This window comes from Megalobrama amblycephala, linkage group LG24 (assembly GCF_018812025.1).
Source record: "Megalobrama amblycephala isolate DHTTF-2021 linkage group LG24, ASM1881202v1, whole genome shotgun sequence".
NCBI classification, from domain to species: Eukaryota; Metazoa; Chordata; class Actinopteri; order Cypriniformes; family Xenocyprididae; genus Megalobrama; species Megalobrama amblycephala.
Window position 1 is genome coordinate 7052471 of NC_063067.1, and position 25415 is coordinate 7077885.

General features: G+C 36.5%; 1 protein-coding gene across 4 annotated transcripts in view; it reads left to right on the plus strand.

The window, feature by feature from the left end:
* LOC125260383 (inactive dipeptidyl peptidase 10) overlaps window positions 1-24333 on the plus strand; it is an 84615-nt gene extending 60282 nt beyond the window's left edge. For all 4 annotated transcript variants that reach the window (XM_048178709.1, XM_048178710.1, XM_048178712.1 and 1 more), the window contains 15 exons: window positions 214-337; window positions 3938-3982; window positions 4140-4244; window positions 5855-5946; window positions 6524-6571; window positions 8230-8348; window positions 8441-8488; window positions 9816-9914; window positions 10350-10416; window positions 19078-19272; window positions 19562-19616; window positions 20155-20254; window positions 20509-20567; window positions 22685-22757; window positions 22838-24333. In XM_048178709.1, coding sequence (XP_048034666.1) covers window positions 214-337; window positions 3938-3982; window positions 4140-4244; window positions 5855-5946; window positions 6524-6571; window positions 8230-8348; window positions 8441-8488; window positions 9816-9914; window positions 10350-10416; window positions 19078-19272; window positions 19562-19616; window positions 20155-20254; window positions 20509-20567; window positions 22685-22757; window positions 22838-23061 — 1453 coding nt within the window. In that variant the 3' untranslated portion in view covers window positions 23062-24333. The remainder of the gene's footprint in view (window positions 1-213; window positions 338-3937; window positions 3983-4139; window positions 4245-5854; window positions 5947-6523; window positions 6572-8229; window positions 8349-8440; window positions 8489-9815; window positions 9915-10349; window positions 10417-19077; window positions 19273-19561; window positions 19617-20154; window positions 20255-20508; window positions 20568-22684; window positions 22758-22837) is intronic.
* The last annotated feature ends 1082 nt before the right edge of the window (window positions 24334-25415 follow it).

A 25415-nucleotide genomic window follows, 5' to 3' on the forward strand; every position in this document is an offset into this window, starting at 1 on the left:
GAAACAAATTAGCATACAAAATCATGGTAAAACTTAACAATAATGATCCATTTAAATGCTGTATAAGTATTGTTCATTGTTAGTTCAAGTTAATTTCCACATTAACATTTTTAAAATCAAAGTTATATCTGTTAACATTAGTTAATGCACTGACTAATGTTAAGAAATAACACCTGATTCTGAATGCACTCTACTCTCTCTCATTTTCTCTAGAGAGAGCTACATCTCTATGGTGAGCTGGATAAGCAGCACACGTCTTACTGTGCGCTGGTTGAACCGTGTCCAGAACCAGTCCGTGCTGTGTGTGTGTGAGGCCACGACTGGAGCCTGCTCAGAGGTGAGGGGTTACCAGCTCATCCACTGCACCCCACTGGGTATCTTTACTTTTAAAGTGTCCATCGATCTGATTCTCATTCTTTATTCTGCTCAGAACATGCAGAGAATCTCTTGCTTCTCTTCTGCCAGCTCAGCCTAATTTCCTTCTGGAGGCGTGAAAGACTAACTCAGCTTTACTTTTAAGCCTCGGTTTTAATATGCAGCCTGTCTTAATGTCTAAAGGTCACTTCCTTTTTATGTGAGTGATTGAATGCTTGAGCACAGGTGTGTCTGTGTCTAACAGGGATGTGCAGCCCTTGTTTGGTTTCTACACCCTGTGTGTTGATAAATCTGTCAACAGAGTTTTATAATTGGAGGCATTGGGAGCTCTGTTGAAACACACAACGGAGTACAGCTATTAGGTTCTGGAAGTAAAAATCCCATTCATTTTCTCCATAGAGAAATTGATTTTTAACAATAATGTATAAAAGTGTCAAGACCATGAGCTCTGAGGTTGTTCAGTGATGATAGATGATTCTGCAAAAGCCACAAGTCTTTTATTAAGTGATTTCAGCTTAATTAAATAAAAATGAATTAATCTCCATGCAAACTACTTAATATGCAAATGTATACAAATATTATATATAAACATTGTTATAGTATTATATACAAAAATATTATATATACACTACCATTCAAAAGTTTGGGGTCAGTAAGTTTTGAAAAGACTCTTAAGTTCACCAAGGCTTCATTTATTTGATTAAAAAAAACAGTAATATTGTGAAATATTATTACAATTTAAAATAACTTAATATATTTGGAAATGGAATATATTCCTGTGATGGCCATGCTGAATCTTCACAATCATCCTAATATGCTGATTTGGTGCTCAAGAAACATTTATTTTTATTATCAATGTTGGAAACAGTTGTGCTGCTTAATATTTTTGTAGAAACTTTGTGGAAACTTTCAAAAGAACAGCATTTATATGAAATATAAATCTTTTGTAACATTGTAAATGCCTTTACTGACACTTTTGATCAAATTAATATGCCCTTACTGAATAAAAGTATTAAAAAAATAAAAGTCTTACTGACCCAAAACTTTTGAATGGTAGTGTAAAAAATACAATGGTAGTGTATTTTCCCATTCATTTTATATAGAGATTTCAAAAATTCTTAAAAACAATTATTTCATTAGGAATTATATTCAGGAAACTTAGGCCCCGTTTACACTATGATTATGCCTGTCGTTTACACTACGCCGGCGTTTTCGAACCTTGAAAATAGAGATTTTCGAAAATGCTGCAGACCCCGTTTTAGTTTGAAAACGCTGGGGTTGCGTTTCAGGCCTGTTTACACCTAGTGCGTTTTTGTTTTTTAATGGCGTTTTAAAATGGATACGATCCTCTTTTACACTGGCATTTCCACAGTGTTTCAGAAACAATCTCCGTCTACACTACACAGCCGAAAATGCATGTCACATGACTGTTCATGCACACTGAGCATGCGTGTACAAGTGTAATCGGTGGCCTCTTACGGATGTAGGCAGCTGCAGTATTAAAAAATTCTGAGTTTCGCTGCACAATGGCTGCTAAAAATTACAACAAAGCCAGCAAAGTAGTTCAGCAGCTATAGAATAACACAAGACGCGTCATTCATATTGTTTTGAATGGGAAAAAGTGTAACGTGCAATATGGCGGCATAAGTCCCGCCTTCTAAATAAGAGCCAATCGCCGACTGATCGCGTCACTTGCGCTGCACATAATAATAATAATGTATTATATGTCTATGTTTCTATAGCTCAGACGCGCGGCTCCGAAGAGACGCGCAAGGTCTGCGCATGCGCATTACAACTGAAAATAAGTTTTTTTTGTCAGCCGTTTAGCAAAGAGCCGGTTGTTGTTGATTTCAGTTCAAATAGAAATTTAATCGTAAGGTTCCAGTTTTGGAGAATTTGATGTTATTGTTTACATGGTCGTCAAGGATACACAGAGCAAATGTGGGCGCCATCGTTTTCAAAAGTCTCCGTTTTGGTCTGTTTATACTGAAACGCAACCCTGGTGTTTTCAAACGAAAACGGGGTCTGCAGCGTTTTCGAAACACTAAACGACAGGCGTAACCGTAGCAAAACTTATGCGTTTTAAAGCGAAAACGCACTAGTGTAAACGGGGCCTTAGAGGTGCCCAAGAACGTTCTTTCACAAGATGTAATATAAGTCTAAGGTGTCTCCTGAATGTGTCTGTGAAGTTTCAGCTCAAAATACCCCATAGATTTTTTTTAATTAATTTTTTTAACTGCCTATTTTGGGGCATCATTAACAATGCACTGATTTACACTCGGAGCCGCCCCCTTAAATCGCGTGCTCCCTGCCACACCAGCTGTCACAGACTATATTACAGCGCATTTACAAAGTTCACACAGCTAATATAACAAAGTTCACACAGCTAATATAACCATCAATGGATCTTTCATCATGCATGCTGCATGCATGCTTCGAATTATGTGAGTAAAGTATTTATTTGGATGTTAAAGTTTTATTCTGAGTGAATTTGAGGCTGTCCTCCGTGGCTAAAGCTAACATTACACACTGTTGGAAAGATTTATAAAGAATGAAGTTGTGTTTATGCATTATACAGACTGCAAGTGTTTAAAAATGAAAATAGTGACGCTCTTGTCTCCGTGAATACAGTAAGAAACGATGGTAACTTTAACCACATTTAACAGTACATTAGCAACATGCTAACAAAACTTTTAGAAAGACAATTTACAAATATCAGTAAAAATATCATGCTATCATGGATCATGTCAGTTATTATTGGTCCATCTGGCATTTTTCGCTGTTGTTCTTGCTTGCTTACCTAGTCTGATGATTCGGCTGTGTGCAGCTCCAGACGTTAACTAGCTGCCCTTGTCTAATGCCTTTTATAATGTTGGGAACATCATGGGCTGGCATTATGCAAATACTGGGGCGTACACCCCGACTGTTACGTAACAGTCGGTGTTATGTTGAGATTCATTCATTCATTCATTCTTCGGAGGTCGTTTAAACAAATGAGATTTATATAAGAAGGAGGAAACAATGGGGTTTGAGACTCACTGTATGTCTTTTCCATGTACTGAACTCTTGTTATTTAACTATGCCAATATAAATTCAATTTTTGAATCAAGGGCACCTTTAGCGGCTGAATATTAAAACTCCAAACTTTTGAGAGGGAATGCAAAAGCATCGACATATAATTTTTCCTCCCATGTCCCTTTAGGGGCTCTCTAAATAAATTAGTGTTTAGATAACGGCAATGGTAATCTAAATATAAAAATAGAGGAAATGAGTATAGCTTAAATCTTAAATAAAGTTAAAATTTAGAACAGCCTAATGCAATAGATGTGGAACTCTAGATGTTCCAGACAGCACATCTAAACTGCAGATAAAAATGAATCATGCACTTCCTTAATGTGATGCCAATGAGAATGATGGATTGACTGAAACTCTGCGTTAGCGGTGGAGTTTATTATGATGTACAACTCTCCCTGGCAGGCAGAAGAGAACAAATGATTTAAAAACATATTTTACTTATAATATATGACATGTCTAATCCTTTTAAAACATCTTTAATCTTTAGAGGCACCAAATGGCGATGGACTTCTGGCACAACACCCAGCGGCAGGTAATTTCTGCCCCCCTTACCCTCTCCAGTTCTCAGGCTCCGTTTTTCAGTTCCTAAAAGATTCATCCACCTTGGACAGAAATGAATTGCATCAAAATTGTGCCGTCTCTCGTTGATCTATGGGAGGAATGTATATTGAATGTGGCTTGTCCTACAGGAGGAGCCGTTGTTCACGGCAGATGGTTCTCTGTTTTACCTCATCCTGCCTGCCAAGCAAGGGGCCCGTGGGGAGTTTCTCCACATCGCCAGCCTCCCTGCTCAGGTCTGTGGGTGGAATAATTTCATACTCACGCTATGCACAAAGAAATTAGATGCTCTCATAAAATTCGTGATTAGAAACCTGAAGTACCAAACGTATATGTGACTTTTTATGGACGTGTAGGGGCGATGTTGAACCCTTGTGTATTGTAAAGTGTTTCTCCACATTGTATTGTAAAAAATTTGTCTTATTTGAACTATCAGTCTTTTCTTTTGAATAACTAGTAATGTTAATTTAGATTTATGTTATTCTTTATTTAAGGTCATTTTCAAATTTATATCATTACCTTGAAGTAACACATCATGATCTGTTCTTATATTCCTATATAAAAAACATTACATATATTAAAATAAAAAACTAAATGTATATAGAAATATATATGTATTAAAATATTTATTTTTGTATTTATTTTTTGACACTTAAATGTTTGACACTAAAGTTTCTTTATCTTCAAGTCCACTGCTTTCCATTTTTTATATATATATACAGTACAGTCCAAAAGTTTGGAACCACTAAGATTTTTAATGTTTTTAAAAGAAGTTTCGTCTGCTCACCAAGGCTACATTTATTTAATTAAAAATACAGTAAAAACAGTAATATTGTGAAATATTATTACAATTTAAAATAACTGTTTTCTATTTGAATATATTTGACAAAGTAATTTATTCCTGTGATGCAAAGCTGAATTTTCAGCATCGTTACTCCAGTCTTCAGTGTCACATGATCCTTCAGAAATCATTCTAATAAGCTGATCTGCTGCTCAAGAAACATTTAATGTGTACAATTGTACAAAATATTTGTGTACAATATTTTTTTTCAGGATTATTTGATGAATAGAAAGTTCAAAAGAACAGTGTTTATCTGAAATCTAATCTTTTGTAACATTATAAATGTCTTTACTGCCACTTTTGATTGATTTAATGCATCCTTGCTGAATAAAAGTATTCATTTCTTTCATTTCTTTTCAAAAAAAAAAAAAAAAAAAATTCTTACTGACCCCAAACTTTTGAACGGTAGTGTATAATGCTACAGAAGCTTTGTATTTCAGATAAATGCTGTTCTTTTGAACTTTCTATTCATCAAGGAATCCTGAAAAAAAAGTACACAACTGTTTTCAACATTGAAAATCATAAATGTTTATTGAGCAGCAAATCAGCATATTAGAATGATTTCTGAAGGATCATGTGACACTGAAGACTGGAGTAACGATGCTGAAAATTCAGCTTTGCATCACAGGAATAAATTACTTTGTCAAATATATTTAAATAGTACACAGTTATTTTAAATTGTAATAATATTTCACAATATTACTGTTTTTTACTGTATTTTTAATTAAATAAATGTAGCCTTGGTGAGCAGACGAAACTTCTTTTACAAACATTAAAAATCTTAGTGGTTCCAAACTTTTGGACTGTACTGTATATACACACTTATTATATTTATAATAACATTTATTATATTTTTTTCTGTAATTTTCTTTAGATTTCATTATTTAACTGACACTTAAATCTAACGTTTCCTTATCTTCCTGTCCACTGCTTTCCATTGCAACCCGCCTTCTCTTTAGACCTCTTATAAGCTTTATCAATCTCCTTCTCTTTCTTTTTCTTCAGGCTTCCACTCCTTCCGTTTCTCCTCGCTTTCTAACGTCAGGGAACTGGGATGTAACCTCGCTGTGCGCTCTTGATGAGGATAACGATAAAATGTATGACAGATCGAATTTTATGAAGCAAACCGTTTTGACTCGAAAGCCTCAAGACTGTGTCGTTAAGCATCTCGTAGTCAACCAAACTACCTAATACGAGTAATTATAGTATTATTTACGCCTAGGAATTCCATTTAGCTCACTGAATCAGCATAGATGGCACTTAATTAAAATTAATTCAGTAATTTAATGTAGTATTGGCTGTAATGACTCTGTCATTTTCTCCCCGGCTTTGTTCTCTAATTGCAGCTGCATAAAACAAACCCTCTTGAATAACCATCCCAGAAGTGATAGCTTTTTTTAGAAAAATACTTTTTTATCCTTTCAATGCATGAATATTTATTAATAGTCAGATCTATAGCTCAAATCAATGAATGACTTACAATTAATCTGGTACTGACAGAAATGAATGCATGTCACAATCTTTCCTACTTTGCATGTGTAACAGATACAAACCTACTTAGCATGCAGCTGTATGAAGGCAGTATATGGGAGTTCACTCTATTATTAGAGGATAAATGACTGACTACAAATAGTAACTCAAAAACCTTTTCCTTAATGTGTCTTTCCCCTGTAGCTATTTTCTGAGCACGGAGGAGTCGCAGCAGAGCAGACACTTATACAGGTGGGTTCTGTCCCAAACGATGCGTCTTTTAGGCTGTAATTGAGTATTTTATCATCACAGTCTAGAAACTCTGCATCTCTCAAGCTGTGCTGCACATTTGCATCTAAATCAATCTGACAGCATTTGCACAGCATTTGTGCAAGATATTTCATTTGTGGGTTTTGGACGACCATGTCCTCATTACATGTTGATATTCTGTATGCGCATTGACGTTCCAGTTTTTGAGTATGTATGTTCATCGATGACTTGTGTTGTAATCAATTAAATCCTTCCAGTCTACATCGAAATCACATCAGAGATGCATTTCGGGGACATTCGTAAAAAGCCAATAGAGTTTTTTTCCCCTCTGCTGAGCTCCAGGCAAGAAGCCCAGCTAATTCATTTAACAGGAACGGCAGCTTAGAGAGAGAGAGAGCAAGAGGCAGAGAGAGAAGGTTGAAAAGGAGATGGGCAGAGGGGGAGGTGCTGTGCCTCACAACGATTTAAAGGGTGTTCTCTAACCTTTGATTAATGCTTTAAGCCTCTCACTTGCTCTCCGTGGGCCACAAGTTCTCATAGATTTTGAGAACAATATGGCGGAAGTGCAAAAGTCCAGCATTGGGCTTTAAGCAAGTGGATAATGGAAAACTAGCTCAGCGTGTGTGTATCACATACTGGAAGTCATAGGGATTGTTAAGCCAAAAAAGAAAAAAAGTGTTTACATACAAATAATAAAAGAGCAAAACAGTTTTTAACATTGACAATAATAAGAAATGTTTTTGAGTGCCAAATCAGCATATAAGAATGATTTCTGAAGGATCATGTGACACTGAAGACGAGAGTTATGGAAAATCACAGTAATAAATGACATTTTAAAATAGAAAATGTAATACTGTTTCACAATATTAATGTTTTTACTGTATTTTGATCAAATAAATGCAGCCTTGGTGAGCAAATGAACATGAAAAATCTTACGAACCCCAAACTTTTGAACTTTAGTATAAATTCTTAAAACGTATTGAAGAGTTCACATTGTTTTCTTTATACAGTGAAAGCATATAGTGACCCCAGAGGCTGTCAAGCGCAGGTTTTGTGTTTCTTATTGGAACTGATTGATCGTAGGCCTTATTGACCTCAAAAAAAATGAGGTGCATAAGCTCAAATCAATGATGCCTCAATCAGTTCCAAAAGAGAAATTCAGAACCTGCCCTAATTGAAAGAAAACAAGCTGATAAAAAGATTAAATCCAATATTTGGCAATAACATAGCATAACGAAAGATTTATAAGTAGTTCTTTGTAGCTCTGTCATTTTTGACTGGAAACACCACAAGTAGGGACAAAAAAAACCCCAAAAAGCTCAAAAATCATCAAAATATGCTATATCCAGTTTGAGGAAATTCAATACGTTTTAGTCCAATGGGTTAAAAATAGCTAGCATTTTGGGGAAAAAGAAAATCCTCTCCAGATCAAAATGACTGGAACACAACGAGAGGGTTACAATTGTTTCATTTTGGTTCCACAGAAGAAGGTCAGACTGGTTTGAAAAGACATGAGGTGGAATAAATTATGACTTGGTGTTCATTTTTGTACTGAAGAAAAGGGCATTTAAAGTATGATTATCATTGATGGCATTAAGATGATGGGTTGTGGAATAATTAAATGCATTCTTGTTGACTAGCGTGGAGCTTGGAGGAGTGTTTCATCGCCAGTGTCTGACATGCAACCTGTTTGAGCGATGCAGCTTCTTCAAAGCGGACTTCAGCCCCAATCAGACATACTTTACCCTCTATTGCTTGGGTAAGATCACTGTCTCTCATGCACAAATGCAAACACGCATTTAGGCTGATGAATAAAGATGCACATGTCTCATCTCTGTCATACTTTTACAGGTCCGGGCGTCCCAAAGGTGACCATTCACAGCACAAGTGATCCTTCCAGTGAGTAGAATTAATACTCTTCTCATTATAAGCTGTTTAGTCAGCCTTGTGTGGCTGAAGGAAAGACGTTTTTACTGTATTTTGATCAAATAAATGCAGCCTTGGTGAGCAAATGAACATGAAAAATCTTACGAACCCCAAACTTTTGAACTTCTTAAAACGTATTCTTAAAACGTATTGAAGAGTTCACATTGTTTTCTTTATACAGTGAAAGCATATAGTGACCCCAGAGGCTGTCAAGCGCAGGTTTTGTGTTTCTTTTTGGAACTGATTGATCGTAGGCCTTATTGACCTCAAAAAAAATGAGGTGCATAAGCTCAAATCAATGATGCCTCAATCAGTTCCAAAAGAGAAATTCAGAACCTGCCCTAATTGAAAGAAAACAAGCTGATAAAAAGATTAAATCCAATAAGGAATTAAGGAATTAATACTCTTCTCATTATAAGCTGTTTAGTCAGCCTTGTGTGGCTGAAGGAAAGATGATTTTAATTGCTAATAAATTCTGGTTGCTAAAATTGCTAAAAATTGGGGCAGTTGAGGCCTAATGTTTAGAGAGTAACTCAAAGGTTGCGGGTTCGAGTCTCAGTACCGGCAGGAAATATAGGTGGTGGGAGTGAATGAACGGTGCTCTCGACCACTCTTATTACCCACAACTGAGGTGCCCTTGAGCAAGGTACCTAACCCCCAATCACTCCCTGGGCGCCTCAGCAAAAATGACTGCCCACTACTCCTGGTTTGTGTTCATGGTGTGTGTGTATGTTCACTATTGTGTGTGTGCACTTGGATGGGTTAAATGCAGAGCACAAATTCTGAGTACGGGACACCAACATGCACACAATAGGTTATCATCAATAAATAAATTAAGAAACCGGTCTAATGGGCTCATTGTCAATCATGATAGGTAAACTAAAATGATTTCTGAAGGATCATGTGACACTGATGACTGGAGCAATGACTGCTGAAAATTCAGCTTTGGATCACAGGAATAAATTACATTTCAAAATATATTAAAATTGAAAACAGTGTAGAATACCTTGGTGACCACATAACAACAACCAAGCAGCCGTTCACATTTGCTTTAGAAAATATTACAGTTTAATTGCCAATATTATTCTGTCAAAAAAAAGCACCCCAGTGAGTATTTTTAAAGTTTGTTGTAGTGAGAGAGTTCACTAAAACATTTTAAAAGTGCTGCATGGTACCTTCTTAAATTTTATTATCTCACTTCATCTTTTATTTCACAGTCTTAACATTTAAAAACTCCATGGTGGTGGACCGTTCTGGTTTTATGCCAAAAATATATTAAGTCTGTGTGCTGCATTTTCAGGTTACATGGTGGTGGAAGACAACAGCCTCCTCGCTATGTCTCTTGAAACCAAGAGGCTCTCTGAGACCGTTTTCCAGACGCTTTCCTCCGACAACAGCGGTAAAAAGATTTATTAAGTAACTGATTACATTCCTCCTTTTAGCATAAATTGATCTCAACCTTTTACAAAGCCAACTAGATCTAAGAATCAATCAGGTAATTGTTTCGGTTTTGCTAATTGGTTCCTCGTAGCTGTACCTGCCTTTAGGGGAAGCCCATTGTGGCTTGTTTGCGTGTGTGTTTTTGTGTTTGTTTTCACATGTGCACATCTGTGTATCTAAATCGCACATGTATTGTACATCAGGTCCCCCGACTGTGTTTGTTTGTGCATTTGTGTATGTGCGTTACTGAGAGTCTTTTAAAACCAACAGGCTCATGGGAGCTCATTTGCCAGTGGTTAGAATATTGATGAGCCGGTACCAAGACTTTCTTGCAGTATGGTACAGTAGAAACGGCCGTTTGTTCTGTTTTAACTGCCTTTGCGAATAATTACAGACCTTGATGTTAAGATGTCCCTGCCCCCTGGGTACGAAGGAAACCTGCACCCTCTCCTTATTATCATGTAAGTGTCTCCCCGCAATTCACCAGCGCTTGCATGATACTGTTAGTAAGGCTGCTTTATTTTGTATTCCTGCTTTAAAGTAAAAAGACAGCTAATTATGAGATAAAATGTAAAATGAAAATGTTGCATTATGAGATATAAAAGGTCACACTAATGTTCAAAAGCTTGCAGTTGCTAAGATTTTTAATGTTTTTAAAAGAAGTCTTTTATGCCCACCAAGGCTGCATTTATTTAGCGGCTGTTTGCACTGTGTAAATAGCATATTTTCTTAGCGAAAGATGCTATTTACACTAAGTGAAAATAGTGCTATTTCTTAGGGATAGATGCTACACTGTAAAAAAAAATCCCAGTAAAATTTACGGTAAAAACCGGCAGCTGTGGTTGCCAGAACTTTACCGTAAAAAATACAGTAGCAACGTAAAAAAAATCTGTTAAATTTACAGTAAAATAACGTATTTCATTAACTGATATAATGTTAATTTACCAACCTAATGAAGTACTAATATCTGTTTTGTACCTTTATAATACACTGACAGTCATCAAACACAGTGGTGATGAGAGTCACATGATGAATCAAAGTTCATCACAAGCAGATTTTCCACAAGCTGAGGAGCACAATACTAATATATAGAAGGTGCACACAGTGTCATTCACACACACACTAAACACCATCATGGTAACATGCATGAAATTTTAAAAATACAATAAACATTAATTTAACAACATTAGATGTAACATAAAACCCTAATGTACATAACTGATTAGAAAAAAATGAGAAAAACTAAGAAGAAACAGTTATTTCAACGAAAATATATCAAATGTGAAGTGTCACGCAGGGAATTGTGGGAATGTCAATTTACGGTTTTTCACTGTAAATTTTACAATGAATTGTTATTTTTCACTTCCAAAAACTGTGAATTTAACGGTATTTTACCGTAAAATTACATTAAATGTACTGTTAGATCTATTACAGTTATTCACCGTATATAGTACGGAAACTTTCTGTAAACTATGGCGTTATTTTACTGTCAATTGTCAAGAGCACATTATTGTGACGCGAGAGCATATCAATGTAATGCGCGAGCACAAATCTGTCCGCTCGCGTGCGGATTTCCTCTGCTCTCGCGCAAATCTATCCGCTCGCGCGCGGATTTCCTTTGCTCTCGCGCAAATCTGGACGCGCGCGCTCAAATATACAGTGCTCTCTTATGAACTGCCTCTCCTCTCGCTCAGATATTGCGTGTGCACGCTCAAAATGTTTCCTCCGTGCTCAAACGTGTCCTGCGCGCTCAAACTGCACATGTGCGCTCACGAATCTCTCCGTGCTCTTGCAGAAATTAATTTGCTTTTGGATTAAACGCTGTCAAAAGTTATAAACCAATCAGAAGAGACGACTGATCCATGAAAATGCTACGTGGAATCTTATTGGCTGAGAGTGAACTGCGCCTGGAATTCTTTCGACAAAGATATGTATTTTATTTATTCACAATTTAATAATATTTATCAAATGTAAGAGGGGATCAGATGATTCTGATTCTAAGAGGGGATCAGATGATTCTGATTCTGAAATGTAAGAGGGGATCAGAATGATTCTGATACATCAAATACATTCTGATACATCAAATACATTTTAACAGTCACTGGTCACCACCTACTGGCAGAACAGTGTAACAACATTAGTTTCAACATTCATTTAGCTACTTATTTTAATTGCTGAAATCTACGGAGCCCCTAAAGGGACATGGTGGTAGAAAAAAAAAATGGGAAGGAAGGAAATTTTACTTGGTGGTGGAAAAAAAATTTGGGATGGGAGGAATTTTTTTTTTCAAATCTTTTGCGTTCCCTCGCAAAGATTGCGTTCCCTCGCAAAGATGTTTTGCGTTCCCTCGCAAAGATTGCGTTCCCTCGCAAAGATTGCGTTCCCTCGCAAAGATTGCGTTCCCTCGCAAAGATGTTTTGCGTTCCCTCGCAAACATTGCGTTCCCTCGCAAAGATATTTTGCGTTCCCTCGCAAAGATGTTTTGCGTTCCCTCGCAAAGTTATAATCGTTCCCTTGCTGTGAGCTCAGACAAACACTTCCTCTTTAATGTCCCGCTGGCTGGCAGTAGTGTTTTAGTTAGTAACATACGTTAATAATGCACACAAATAATGCGCGGCTCATAGAGTTTGAACTTGTTGGACTCAAAAATGAATGCAGTCAGTGCTTATGTCAAGCAGTTCGGTTGGTAATATATTCACAGATTCGAGCTTCCCGGATTAATAACTCGTGAGCTCAACGTTGTTAAAACACAAATGCAGCTACCTCCAATCATAGTAGCCTAGACAACAAGCTACAACAACCCAATTTTCCTCAAATGTGTTTTATAATAAATTGGTCTCTATGAGCAGGCGGCGGAGATACACGCCTGAAGGGACCGTCTGAAAAGTGCAAAACCCGAAACCCTTTTGCTCATTTTATATTACGAAAAATACTCAATAACTTCACTGTAACATACTGTACTGGCACCAAATTCAGTTCATACATCACTGCTCTCCTGCTGGTTATAGGTACTACAACACTTAGTTTGGCAAGTAGCACTTAAAGGCCTTCTTTACACAAATGATGTTGGTACACAGCTTACATACAACAGCTTTTGCATGATAATGGCTTACTGGATTTGATGGCATTACAATTTATTTAATATTTTTACTAATAACAGTTAAGTTATTATTATATTATTTTATTTAATAATTAATAATCATAAACGTTATGCATTTTTTTTTTTTTTTATCAAACTAAGTGTTGGGTTTTGCACTTTTCAGACGGTCCCTTCAGGCGTGTATCTCCGCCGCCTGCTCATAGAGACCAATTTATTATAAAGCACATTTGAGGGAAATTGGGTTGTTGTAGCTTGTTGTCTAGGTTACTATGATTGGAAGTAGCTGTATTTGTGTTTTTAACAACGTTTAGCTCACGAGTTACTAATCCGGGAAGCTCGAATCTGTGAATATATTGCCAACTGAACTGCTTGACATAAGCACTGACTGCATTTCTTCATTTTTGAGTCCAACAAGTTCAAACTCTATGAGCCGCGCATTATTTGTGTGCATTATTAACGTATGTTACTAACTGAAACACTACTGTCAGCCAGTGGGACATTAAAGAGGAAGTGTTTGTCCGAGTTCACAGCAAGGGAACAATTATAACTTTGCGAGGGAATGCAAACATCTTTGCGTGGGAACGCAAAAGTTTTGCGTGGGAATGCAAAACATCTTTGCGAGGGAACGCAATCTTTGCGAGGGAACGCAAAACATCTTTGCGAGGGAACGCAATCTTTGCGAGGGAACGCAAAACATCTTTGCGAGGGAACGCAAAATATCTTTGCGAGGGAACGCAATCTTTGCGAGGGAACGCAAAACATCTTTGCGAGGGAACGCAAAACATCTTTGCGAGGGAACGCAATCTTTGCGAGGGAACGCATCTTTGCGAAACATCTTTGCGAGGGAACGCAATCTTTGCGAGGGAACGCAAAACATCTTTGCGAGGGAACGCAATATTTGCGAGGGAACGCAATCTTTGCGAGGGAACGCAATGTTTGCGAGGGAACGCAAAACATCTTTGCGAGGGAACGCAAAACATCTTTGCGAGGGAACGCAAAACATCTTTGCGAGGGAACGCAATCTTTGCGAGGGAACGCAAAACATCTTTGCGAGGGAACGCAAAACATCTTTGCGAGGGAACGCAATCTTTGCGAGGGAACGCAATCTTTGCGAGGGAATGCAATCTTTGCGAGGGAACGCAAAACATCTTTGCGAGGGAACGCAATCTTTGCGAGGGAACGCAATGTTTGCGAGGGAACGCAAAAATCTTTGCGAGGGAACGCAAAACATCTTTGCGAGGGAACGCAAAACATCTTTGCGAGGGAACGCAATCTTTGCGAGGGAACGCAAAACATCTTTGCGAGGGAACGCAAAACATCTTTGCGAGGGAACGCAATCTTTGCGAGGGAACGCAATCTTTGCGAGGGAATGCAATCTTTGCGAGGGAACGCAAAACATCTTTGCGAGGGAACGCAATCTTTGCGAGGGAACGCAATCTTTGCGAGGGAACGCAAAACATCTTTGCGAGGGAACGCAATCTTTGCGAGGGAACGCAAAACATCTTTGCGAGGGAACGCAATCTTTGCGAGGGAACGCAATCTTTGCGAGGGAACGCAAAACATCTTTGCGAGGGAACGCAATCTTTGCGAGGGAACGCAAAACATCTTTGCGAGGGAACGCAAAACATCTTTGCGAGGGAACGCAATCTTTGCGAGGGAATGCAATCTTTGCGAGGGAACGCAAAACATCTTTGCGAGGGAACGCAAAAATCTTTGCGAGGGAACGCAAAACATCTTTGCGAGGGAACGCAAAACATCTTTGCGAGGGAACGCAAAAGATTTGAAAAAAAAAAAATCCTCCCATCCCAATTTTTTTTCCACCACCAAGTAAAATTCCTTCCTTCCCATTTTTTTTTTCTACCACCATGTCCCTTTAGGGGCTCCGTAGAAATCAGTGTATATTCAGGCTATAAATTGTTATTGCAATACTTGCATTATTATTTAATGTTTACAACACAGATGTAGCAATAGTATGTTGTTGAAAACACTTTGTGAAGCTGTTTAAAACATATAGCTTACATGACCACTGCTTTCAGCAGCAATGCAAAAGCAGGTTTAAATATTCTGGTATGATTGTAATTTCAAAAGGTTTAATAGACATAACCGAATCGTTGTCATTTAGGAATAAGATCGCGTTCTTTTGCTTAATCGTGCATACACAAGAGCTTAGGTATTTTTGTATGTCATGTTTTATACCAGACCTCAAAAGAAATTGACTATGGTGGTATGTGATCTCCACATTAAGTATTAAGGGAATGACGATTTGACCCTGATCTTGTTCGGTCTTAAATCAGAAGATGTTTGTTGGTAATACTTTACAATAAGGTTGCGTTAACATTATTTAACTGCATTAGTTAACATTAACTAATAATGAATTGCTCTTCTTCAGCATTTATTAATATTTGTTAATGTTAATTTCAACATTTACTAATACGTTATTAAAATCAAATGTTGTAATTGTTAACATTATTAAATGCACTGTGAAGTAAACAACCAACAAACAGCTGTATTTTTAACGTTAACAAAGATGAATAATTACAGTAATGTATTGCACATTGTTAGTTCATGTTAGATAATACATTAACTAATGTTAACAAATAAAAACCTTATTGTAAAATGTTACCTATTTAAAAAAAAAAAAAATTCAACACAAAACGTATGACCACAATAACTTTAAGAAACATTTTTTGTTTGTTTGTTTAGATAAATAGGGGTTTGACCTGTAATGTGATGCAGTTAGACTAGGTTACATTTGATAAATATTATTAAATTGTGAATAAATAAAATACATATCTTTGTCGAAAGAATTCCAGGCGCAGTTCACTCTCAGCCAATAAGATTCCATGTAGCATTTTCATGGATCAGTCGTCTCTTCTGATTGGTTTATAACTTTTGACAGCGTTTAATCCAAAAGCAAATTAATTTCTGCAAGAGCACGGAGAGATTTGTGAGCGCACATGTGCAGTTTGAGCGCGCAGGACACGTTTGAGCACGCAGGAATCAGTTTGAGCGTGCACACGCAATATCTGAGCGAGAGGAGAGGCAGTTCATAAGAGAGCACTGTATATTTGAGCGCGCGCGTCCAGATTTGCGCGAGAGCAAAGGAAATCCGCGCGCGAGCGGACAGATTTGCGCGAGAGCAGAGGAAATCCGCGCGCGAGCGGACAGATTTGCGTTCGCGCATTACATTGATATGCTCTCGCGTCACAATAATGTGCTCTCGACAATTGACAGTAAAATAACGCCATAGTAAACCAATTGACAGTTTTTCACCGCAGCATTTTTACAGTCTTTTACTGTTAAAATCATGGTCATTTTTTAAAATAGCGATAGATTCTATTTACACCATGTAAAAGTATCAGTTCTTTGCAATTAGAGTAAATAACAGGATGCAATAACATCATAGAGTCTCAAGGATTATATTTATGAAAATTATTAAATGGATGCGTCCTTATTGGGGGGAATAAAAACCCTCCTACACCTTCCCTTAACTAGGGTTAAAAGCAAGGTTTGTGAACCTTACTCACTACTGCTGCGCCACTGAAGACGCTGAATTCAGCGCGTCTTGAGTGGCCCAACCAGACATTGGTGGGAGGAGCTAGTGTAAATAGCGTTTGCCAACAAGGGACACTATTTGCACTTAGTGTAAATAGATACTCCGTTTATGGAATCAAAAATACTATAAAAGCAGTAATATTGTGAAATATTATTACAATTTAAAATAACTGATTTCTATTTGAATATATTTTAAAATGTAATTAATTCCTGTGATCAAAGCTGTATTTTCAGCATCATTACTCCAGTCTTCAGTGTCACATGATCCTATTATTCTAATATGCTGATTTTCTACTCAATAAACATTTCTTATTATTATCAATGTTGAAAACAGTTGTGCTGCTTAATATTTTTGTAGAAACCATGATACATTTTTTTTCTGAATGCTTTGATGAAATAGTAAAAACATTTTGTAATGTTACAAAAAATTCAGTCACTTTTTATGAATTTAATATATCTTTGCTGAACAAAAGTATGTTATTGTAAAAAAACTTTTAAATTAAATTTGTGAGCTAAAAATTAATAAATATGACAAATAAATTGGTGACTATAAGACAGTCAAAAAATTAAAAAAAAGAGATTTGTGAGATATAAAGTCACAATTATGAGTTGTAGAAACTTTTTTTGTTTATTCTAAGGTTGAAAAAAACTTCCATAGTAATGACATTTAATAATCATAATTAAGCCCCTCTTAATGAAACATATTTGCATACTGAATTGTAATTGGTCTTGTCTTCTTAAAGGGATAGTTCACCCAAAAATGAAAATTTGATGTTTATCTGCTTACCCCCAGAGCATCCAAGATGTAGGTGTCTTTGTTTCTTCAGTAGAACACAAATGATGATTTTTAACTGCAACCGCTGCCGTCTGTCAGTGGTATAATGCAAGTCAGCGGGAACTTGGACTATAAGAGTAAATAAAACACGACAGACAAATCCAAATTAAACCCTGCGGCTCGTGACGACACATTGATGTCTTAAGACACAAAACGATCGGTTTGTGTGAGAAACCGAACAGTATTTATATCATTTTTTACCTCTAATACACCACTATGTCCAACTGCATTCATCACTCGATTCGTTTGGTCTGATCACGCTCTGACAGCGGCAGTGATGTCTCGCGCATATACTTCAATGAGAGCGAGACATCACTGCCGCTGTCAGAGCGCGATCAGACCTTACTAACGAGTGCTGAACGCGGTTGGACATAGTGGTGTATTAGAGGTAAAAAATGATATAAATACTGTTTGGTTTCTCACACAAACCGATCGGTTCGTGTCTTAGGACATCAATGTGTCGTCACGAGCTGCAGGGTTTAATTTGAACTTGTCTAAGCAAGTTTTATTTACTCTTATTGTAGAAGTTCCCATTCACTAGCATTATTTGACTGACAGACGGCAACGGTTGGAGTTAAAAATCATAATTTGTGTTCTACTGAAGAACACATTGTGTTCTGCACTGGGGGTAAGCAGATAAACATCAAATTTTCATTTTTGGGTGAACTATCCCTTTAAATAATGCATCCCACAGTGCTATGCACTCAACTTGACCTTCCATTTCTAGTGTGATGGATCAACCAGAAGTAATGTTGAGTGATTTTTTTTTTTTTTTTTTGGAATATTAGTTACAAATAACATCTCTTTTTTTGACTAATTATTTGATTAAACTTTCAAATTTTACACAAAATTGAAATAAGAATGCAAAAAGTTTTATAAAAAAATGAAAATGACACTGAATTATTGCACTGTGAGAAGGTCATGTGACAAGAATGTAGCATGTTACTGCTTAAAATGTTTGTGGTGAGCTCATGCTTAATGTTTTAATTACTATTTTTAAATAGTAGGCAAATAATAATAATAAGTTTTATTCATATAGCACCTTTCCAGAGCTCAAGGTCACTTTAAATTACAGTTGCATTTGGAAAGAATAACACTAAAGCAATAAACAGCAATGACAATCAACATCAAAGTAAAAAAAATAGAATAAAGCACAATGAAAAACAGGACACAAAATGCAAAATAAAACATACAAAACCAATATAGAAGTAAGAAATAAGGCAGTATACAGTACACTGTAGCATATACTCCTATATAATAATAGTAATGGTAATAAGAAAACAAGATGCATGCAGAGCGTCTTGACAGTGACAAAGCAGCTCTGATTCTCAGCATGAAACTTAAGCTTACACACCATAGAAATTCTTTTGCTGCTTTGCAAGCAGCGATACCTCCTTGAGGAAATGCAAATCTAGTTAAGACTCTCCCTCGCCGTAGTTGGTTAGGCTACATGATTTATGAATGCTGCGTTATTAATAAGCAATATGCACATGCTCGATTGAGATGCAAGAAGTGTTCAGCAAGTGTGAACACATTTACAGAATGATGATCAGTGTGCTAATGTCTTTTTAATCTACAATGTGACATTATATGTCAACACCTTCATCCATCCATTGCTCCCTGCATCTTTAGTGACAGTATTCCTGGCAAGCAGTCGGTGACAGAGGAGTTTGCCCTGGGCTGGCCGGAGGTTTTGTCCAGCCTGCATGGAGTAGCGCTGGCCTGGATCGATAGCAGAAGCCAGGTCTCGCAGGGGCAGAAAAGCAGCACCCTGGACCCTCGTAAGCTGGGTTCCCTTCGCATTAAAGACAAGCTTGGAGTCGTGGAGTGAGTCGTTATAACAGTTATTAAGAATAATACCTGTAATAGAAAAGTCATTTTGCACATTACGCCACAAAATATCTCATAGGAAGGGCTTTATGCTCTGAAGCAGACGCTGGGTTTTCTTTCATATTTTGTTGAACGCTTGCTTGGCTAATTTAATTGAACCTACTTCTTGCTCAAGGCAAAAAACAATGTTATGTCTCAGCAGAGTTAATACGTTGGCTGCCTTTAAAAGACCAGCCATTTATCATAACTGCTAAATGCCACCTAAAATTTGCATGTTTCATTGCAGATGGTTAATGCAGTTGCCGTACATTGATGGGAGAAGAATAGCTGTTTATGGAAAGGTAAAATATATGTTATGAAAAGCTCTAATAACTGATTGGATGAGCTGATTTTTCAAGTTGGAAGCTGTATACAGCCTATATATGAGCTATATTATATATAGAACTTTAGCAATGTATAAAAATAACACCCTAGCAACTGCATAGCGATGCCCTGGCAATCACCTCTGACATTCTAGTACTGCAAGCACCAACCATATTTTCTTTAGAATGAAAAACATGATGCAGTTATGATTACTATTATGAATGCAATTTTTTTTATTTTTATCGAACATTGTTGTTTAAAAACCTAAACTTTACAGCATTACAGTGATTTTCACAGTGGTTAAGGGGGTTTCTGTGTTGCATCACTCTAAATAGCAGCATTTAAAAGTGGTCAAATGGATCTACAGCTCCGCCTCTCGTGGCCTATTGCTTTAATTCACATCTTCTCAGCAAATGAATCCCTTTGTAGACTTGCATCATATTCTCACTTAGGATGTACTTTGAATTCAGTCTTCAGTTGCAGAGCTCTGACATCAGCCTTCATTTGTCCTCACAGGGATTCGGTGGCTATTTAGGTTTGAAGATGTTGACGGCAACCGATCAGATGTTCAAATGTGCCGCTGTCATGGCTCCCATCACAGACTTCAAGCTCTATAGTGAGTTCCAGCTCCATACACTAGCAAAAAAAGCAGTATGGAAGAACAGAATTTCTGGACATTCTTTGAAGTAAAATCTTTGAAGTGCATTGGAGTACTTCAAAATATTATGGTTTGTGATATGGTAATCATTCAGTCCCACGGTATATATCAAAGTGTCCTGGTACTACTTTTTTGTAAGCGTATCCATTTGATAAATGGTATAATCTGTAGTGTGTTGCTGAATTTCAGATGGATTCAACCTTGTTTTTCAGGTGCTGCCTTCTCGGAGAGATATCTAGGCCTTCCAACTAAAGAGGAGCATTCATACATGGTAGACCTTTTGCATCCATAACTTTTTAATTCATTATCAAGCATTGTTATAGAAGCCTATTTCCTATTTAAAATAAAAATAAAAAAGGTAATTGTGAGATTGTGTAAAATAAGACCAGTTACATTCTGACAAAGTTACAGTTAAAAGAAACAAAGTCACAATTGTGACAAAGTTAGAGTTATGAGAAACAGTCACATTGTGACAATTACAGTTACAAGTTTCAAAGTTACAGTAGTGACAGTTACAGTTACGAGAAACAAAGTCACAGTATGAAAATTACAGTTACATGTTTCAAAGTCACAGTATGAAAATTACAGTTACATGTTTCAAAGTCACATTGTGAAAATTACAGCTACAAAATCACAATTGTGACAAAGTTACAGTCATGAAAAACAAAGTCACAGTTGTGAGATTTAAAGTCAAATTGTGACAAAGTTAGTTACAATAGCTACATTGTGAAAAAAAGTTACATTTTTACCTTATACAGTCACAGTTGTGAGAACAGTTGAGGTCACATTGTCAGTTAACTGAGAGCAAAAAAAGTCACAATTGTGAGATTTAAAGTTGCACTGTGACGTTATATAGTGACAAAGTTACAGTTAAAAGAAACAAATTCATAATTGTGAGTTATAAAACCACATTGTGGCATATAATGTTACATTGTGACAGTAACAGTTAAGAAAAACAAAGTCACAATTGTAAGATTTAAAGTCAAATTTTGACAGTTACAGTTACGAGAAACCGTCACATTGTAGCAAGTTACAAGAAACGAGATATAAAGGTACATTGTGATTAAAGTTGAAGTTACAAGAAAACGTCACATTGTAACAAAGTTACAGTTACAAGAAATTAGATAAAGGTACATTTTGACAAAAATTAAGTTACAGTTAAAAGAAACATTCATAATTGTGAGTTATAAAGCCACATTGTGACAGTAACAGTTAAGAAAAATAAAGTCACAATTGTAAGATTTAAAGTCAAATTTTGATAGTTACAGTTACAAGAAATGGTCATATTGTAACAAAGTTACATTGTAGCAAGTTACAAGAAACGAGATATAAAGGTACATTGTGATTAAAGTTGAAGTTGCAAGAAAACGTCACATTGTAACAAAGTTACAAGAAACAAGAGATATAAAGGTACATTGTGATAAAGTTGAAGTTACAAGAAAACGTCACATTGTAACAAAGTTACAGTTACAAGAAATTAGATAAAGGTACATTGTGACAAAAATTAAGTTACAATTAAAAGTAACATTCATAATTGTGAGTTATAAAGCCACATTGTGACAGTAACAGTTAAGAAAAATAAAGTAACAATTGTAAGATTTAAAGACAAATTTTGATAGTTACAGTTACAAGAAACGGTCATATTGTAACCAAGTTACATTGTAACAAAGTTACAAAAAACAAGAGATATAAAGGTACATTGTGATAAAGTTGAAGTTACAAGAAAACGTCACATTGTAACAAAGTTACAGTTACAAGAAATTAGATAAAGGTACATTGTGACAAAAATTAAGTTACAATTAAAAGTAACATTCATAATTGTGAGTTATAAAGCCACATTGTGACAGTAACAGTTAAGAAAAATAAAGTAACAATTGTAAGATTTAAAGACAAATTTTGATAGTTACAGTTACAAGAAACGGTCATATTGTAACCAAGTTACATTGTAACAAAGTTACAAGAAACAAGAAATATAAAGGTACAGTGTGATAAAGTTGAAGTTACAAGAAAACGTCACATTGAAACAAAGTTACAGTTACGAGAAACAAAGTCAATTGTGAGTCACAAAGCCACATTGTGGCATATAATGTTACATTGTGACAGTTACAAAGTTATAATTATGAGAAACAATCACAAATGTAAAATTTAGTCTCATATAGTGTTACAGTTACATAAAGCCAAAAATTTGAGATTTAAAGTCATTGTGACATATAAAGTTACAGTTGTTTATCTCCATAATTGGATATAAAGTCACACTGGGGAAAAATAAAACTACAATTACCTTTTTCTATAGTGATCTGAGATACCAGTATAAAATCTGCTAACTACACTTCTGAAACTGTATTCACTGACCTAACATAGTCACATGTTTCTGTTGTATCTTTGCAGACTGCTTCTTTGTTGGACGACATCAGTAAGCTAAAAGATGAAAACTTCCTCCTCATACATGGGACTGCAGATGGTTAGCTTACATAATAATGAAATTTAAAATCAGATGCATCATTGGTGGATTTTCAGTAACACTTGTTTGTATGTGTTTAGCGCGGGTACATTTCCAACATAGCGCTGAGTTGTTGAGTCGTCTCGTGAAGGTAGAGGCCAACTACACCCTTCAGCTGTACCCAGATGAAGGCCACACCTTGAGAGAAGAGCGGAGCGATCAACACCTGCACCGCACCCTCCTTCAGTACCTCCACAACTGCCTCAAATACGACCCCTTCCTCAACATGGAGGAGGAAGAGGATGAGGACGAGGAGGAAGAGTGATCTCTTCCACTGTGTCCGCTCTCTGTCCTTAAAGGTGCCCATTATGGTGACTAACTTCAGGTTGCGTTACTTCACCAAAGGAAAAGGGAGCCAAATGGAGATCAAGAGGACCAAATCCACCAGCTATTTACCACAAACTCAACTTTGGGGTGTTTTTTTTTTTTGTTAAGACTGCAACTGTAAATGTCTCCTGAGTGTCCAGGAAGATGAAACACAACTGCTCTGGTTCATACAGTTTTCAAGTAAATCACACACACAGTATAATGTCTAAGGACCCCATGTAATCAACATCTTTAGTCAGTTTATGTATAAAATGGGTAAAAGATGCTGCATAGGCATGTTGATCAGCCTTGATGTTGTAACGCCACCTTGTGGTGAAAGAGAACTAATGTTTTGTGCAGCATGGATAGTGAAGTTGGAAATACTAGTGGTCAGCAGATACAGTGTTATTGTTTTACTAAAACTGTTAAAAGTCATTTTGTAAATTGAAAACTGAAGTTAAGCTAAAGCTGAATACAATATAGGGCTTTTCACACTTTACATTTTTAATCCTGGGTAATTCTAAACTCCTGGTAAACGAAATCCTGGGTTATCTTTATTCACGTTTCACACTGCTTATACTATACCCGGGGTTAACAGTTAATCCTGGGTATTCATAAGCTACCGTTTAACACTGCACATTCCTAAACCCCGGGATAAAGTGCTTATCTGCATATTTGCGGTGTCAGTGTCACTGACTGGACAAACGCAGCACGTGACCTGTTTATATATAAACTCTAGCATTGCGCGCCCTCATATTGCACATTGCTGACTGAAATATCAAGTTTTTTATGAGTGAACTTTTCGAACTATAAATGTAAGAATGACGGCCTCTTCTGCACACTAATTGTCGCGTTTTCCATCGCCGGTTGATATTTTTCCTATCATAAGCAGAAACGACTGTTTATACTTCGCGCGGTTTCCTTGACTGCCCAAACCGCGTGAATATAAGGCACGCGATTGGTTGTCGGTTGCTAAGCATCTAGTTGTAACATTCTAACACCGCATCGTTTCACACTACGCAAAAGCGGGGCAGGGTTTCATAACCCTGGGTAAAAAGCGGTGTTAACCCCGCATCTAAATTACAAGTGTGGAACGCTCCTTTACCCGGGGTTAAAAGCGGTGTTTAGAACGACGATAACCCGGGATTAAAGGGTTAGTTCACCCAAAAATGAAAATAATGTAATTTATTACTCACCCTCATGTCGTTCTACACCCGTAAGACCTTCATTCATCTTCAGAACACAAATTAAGATATTTTTGATTAAATCCGATGGCTTAGTGAGGCCTGCATTCACAGCAATGACACTTCCTCTCTCAAGATCCATTAAGGTATATTTATATATAAGCTTTATATTACCATTGGTTGAACCACTGAACTCACATGAACTGATTTAGATATGTTTTTAGTACCTTTATGGATCTTGAGAGAGGAAATGTCATTGCTGTGAATGCAGGCTTCACTGAGCCATCGGATTTCATCAAAAATATCTTAATTTGTGTTCCGAAGATGAATGAAGGTCTTAAGGGTGTATAACGACATCTGGGTGAGTAATAAATGACATTATTTTCATTTTTGGGTGAACTAACCCTTTAAGCACAGTGTGAAAAGCCCTATTCTGAATATTAGATGAAAAAATTAACTGTTGTCTTGTCAACTAACTGAAATAAAAGAGGTTGTACTGAAGTACTAAAACAATAAAACAATTCAAATAAAAAGTAAATTAAAGCTAAATAGAAATATTTAAAAATGACAAAAGCACATAACAAAATTACTAAAACTTGAACTAAAATTAAATCTGAACATATAAAAAAATAAATAAAACCATAATAATACTATAATAGTATGTAAAATAATATTAAAGTAACACTAATGCTAATATCTAGAAAGAAGAGTGAACGATTATGCTGATACCACAATAATGACCGCAAGTAAGATTGCTGACATGAAATTAACGCCTGTTTTACACAATATTTATTAGAAGTGGTTTCGAATTCACCAAACCAAACATCTGTTAATCAGCCAAACAGACATTGTTATTGGCTGTAAATGGCCAGTGTTTTGATCTAGCCTATGCTGGGGGAGATTTGATTGAATGTAAACTGCAACATGTTATTTGAACCTGGCTCTTTATATGCATGACAAATCGGCTGCATGGTGCTGTATACTCTGACTCTTTCATAATATCTGTGCCAAACGCAATAGAAATTGATGATAAAAATGTAGAAATTGCATACAGTGTGTTAACACAAAGCACACAGTGTGCACAGACAGTGAGGTTTAAAGCATTGCGGTATAAGTACACAGACTGTCC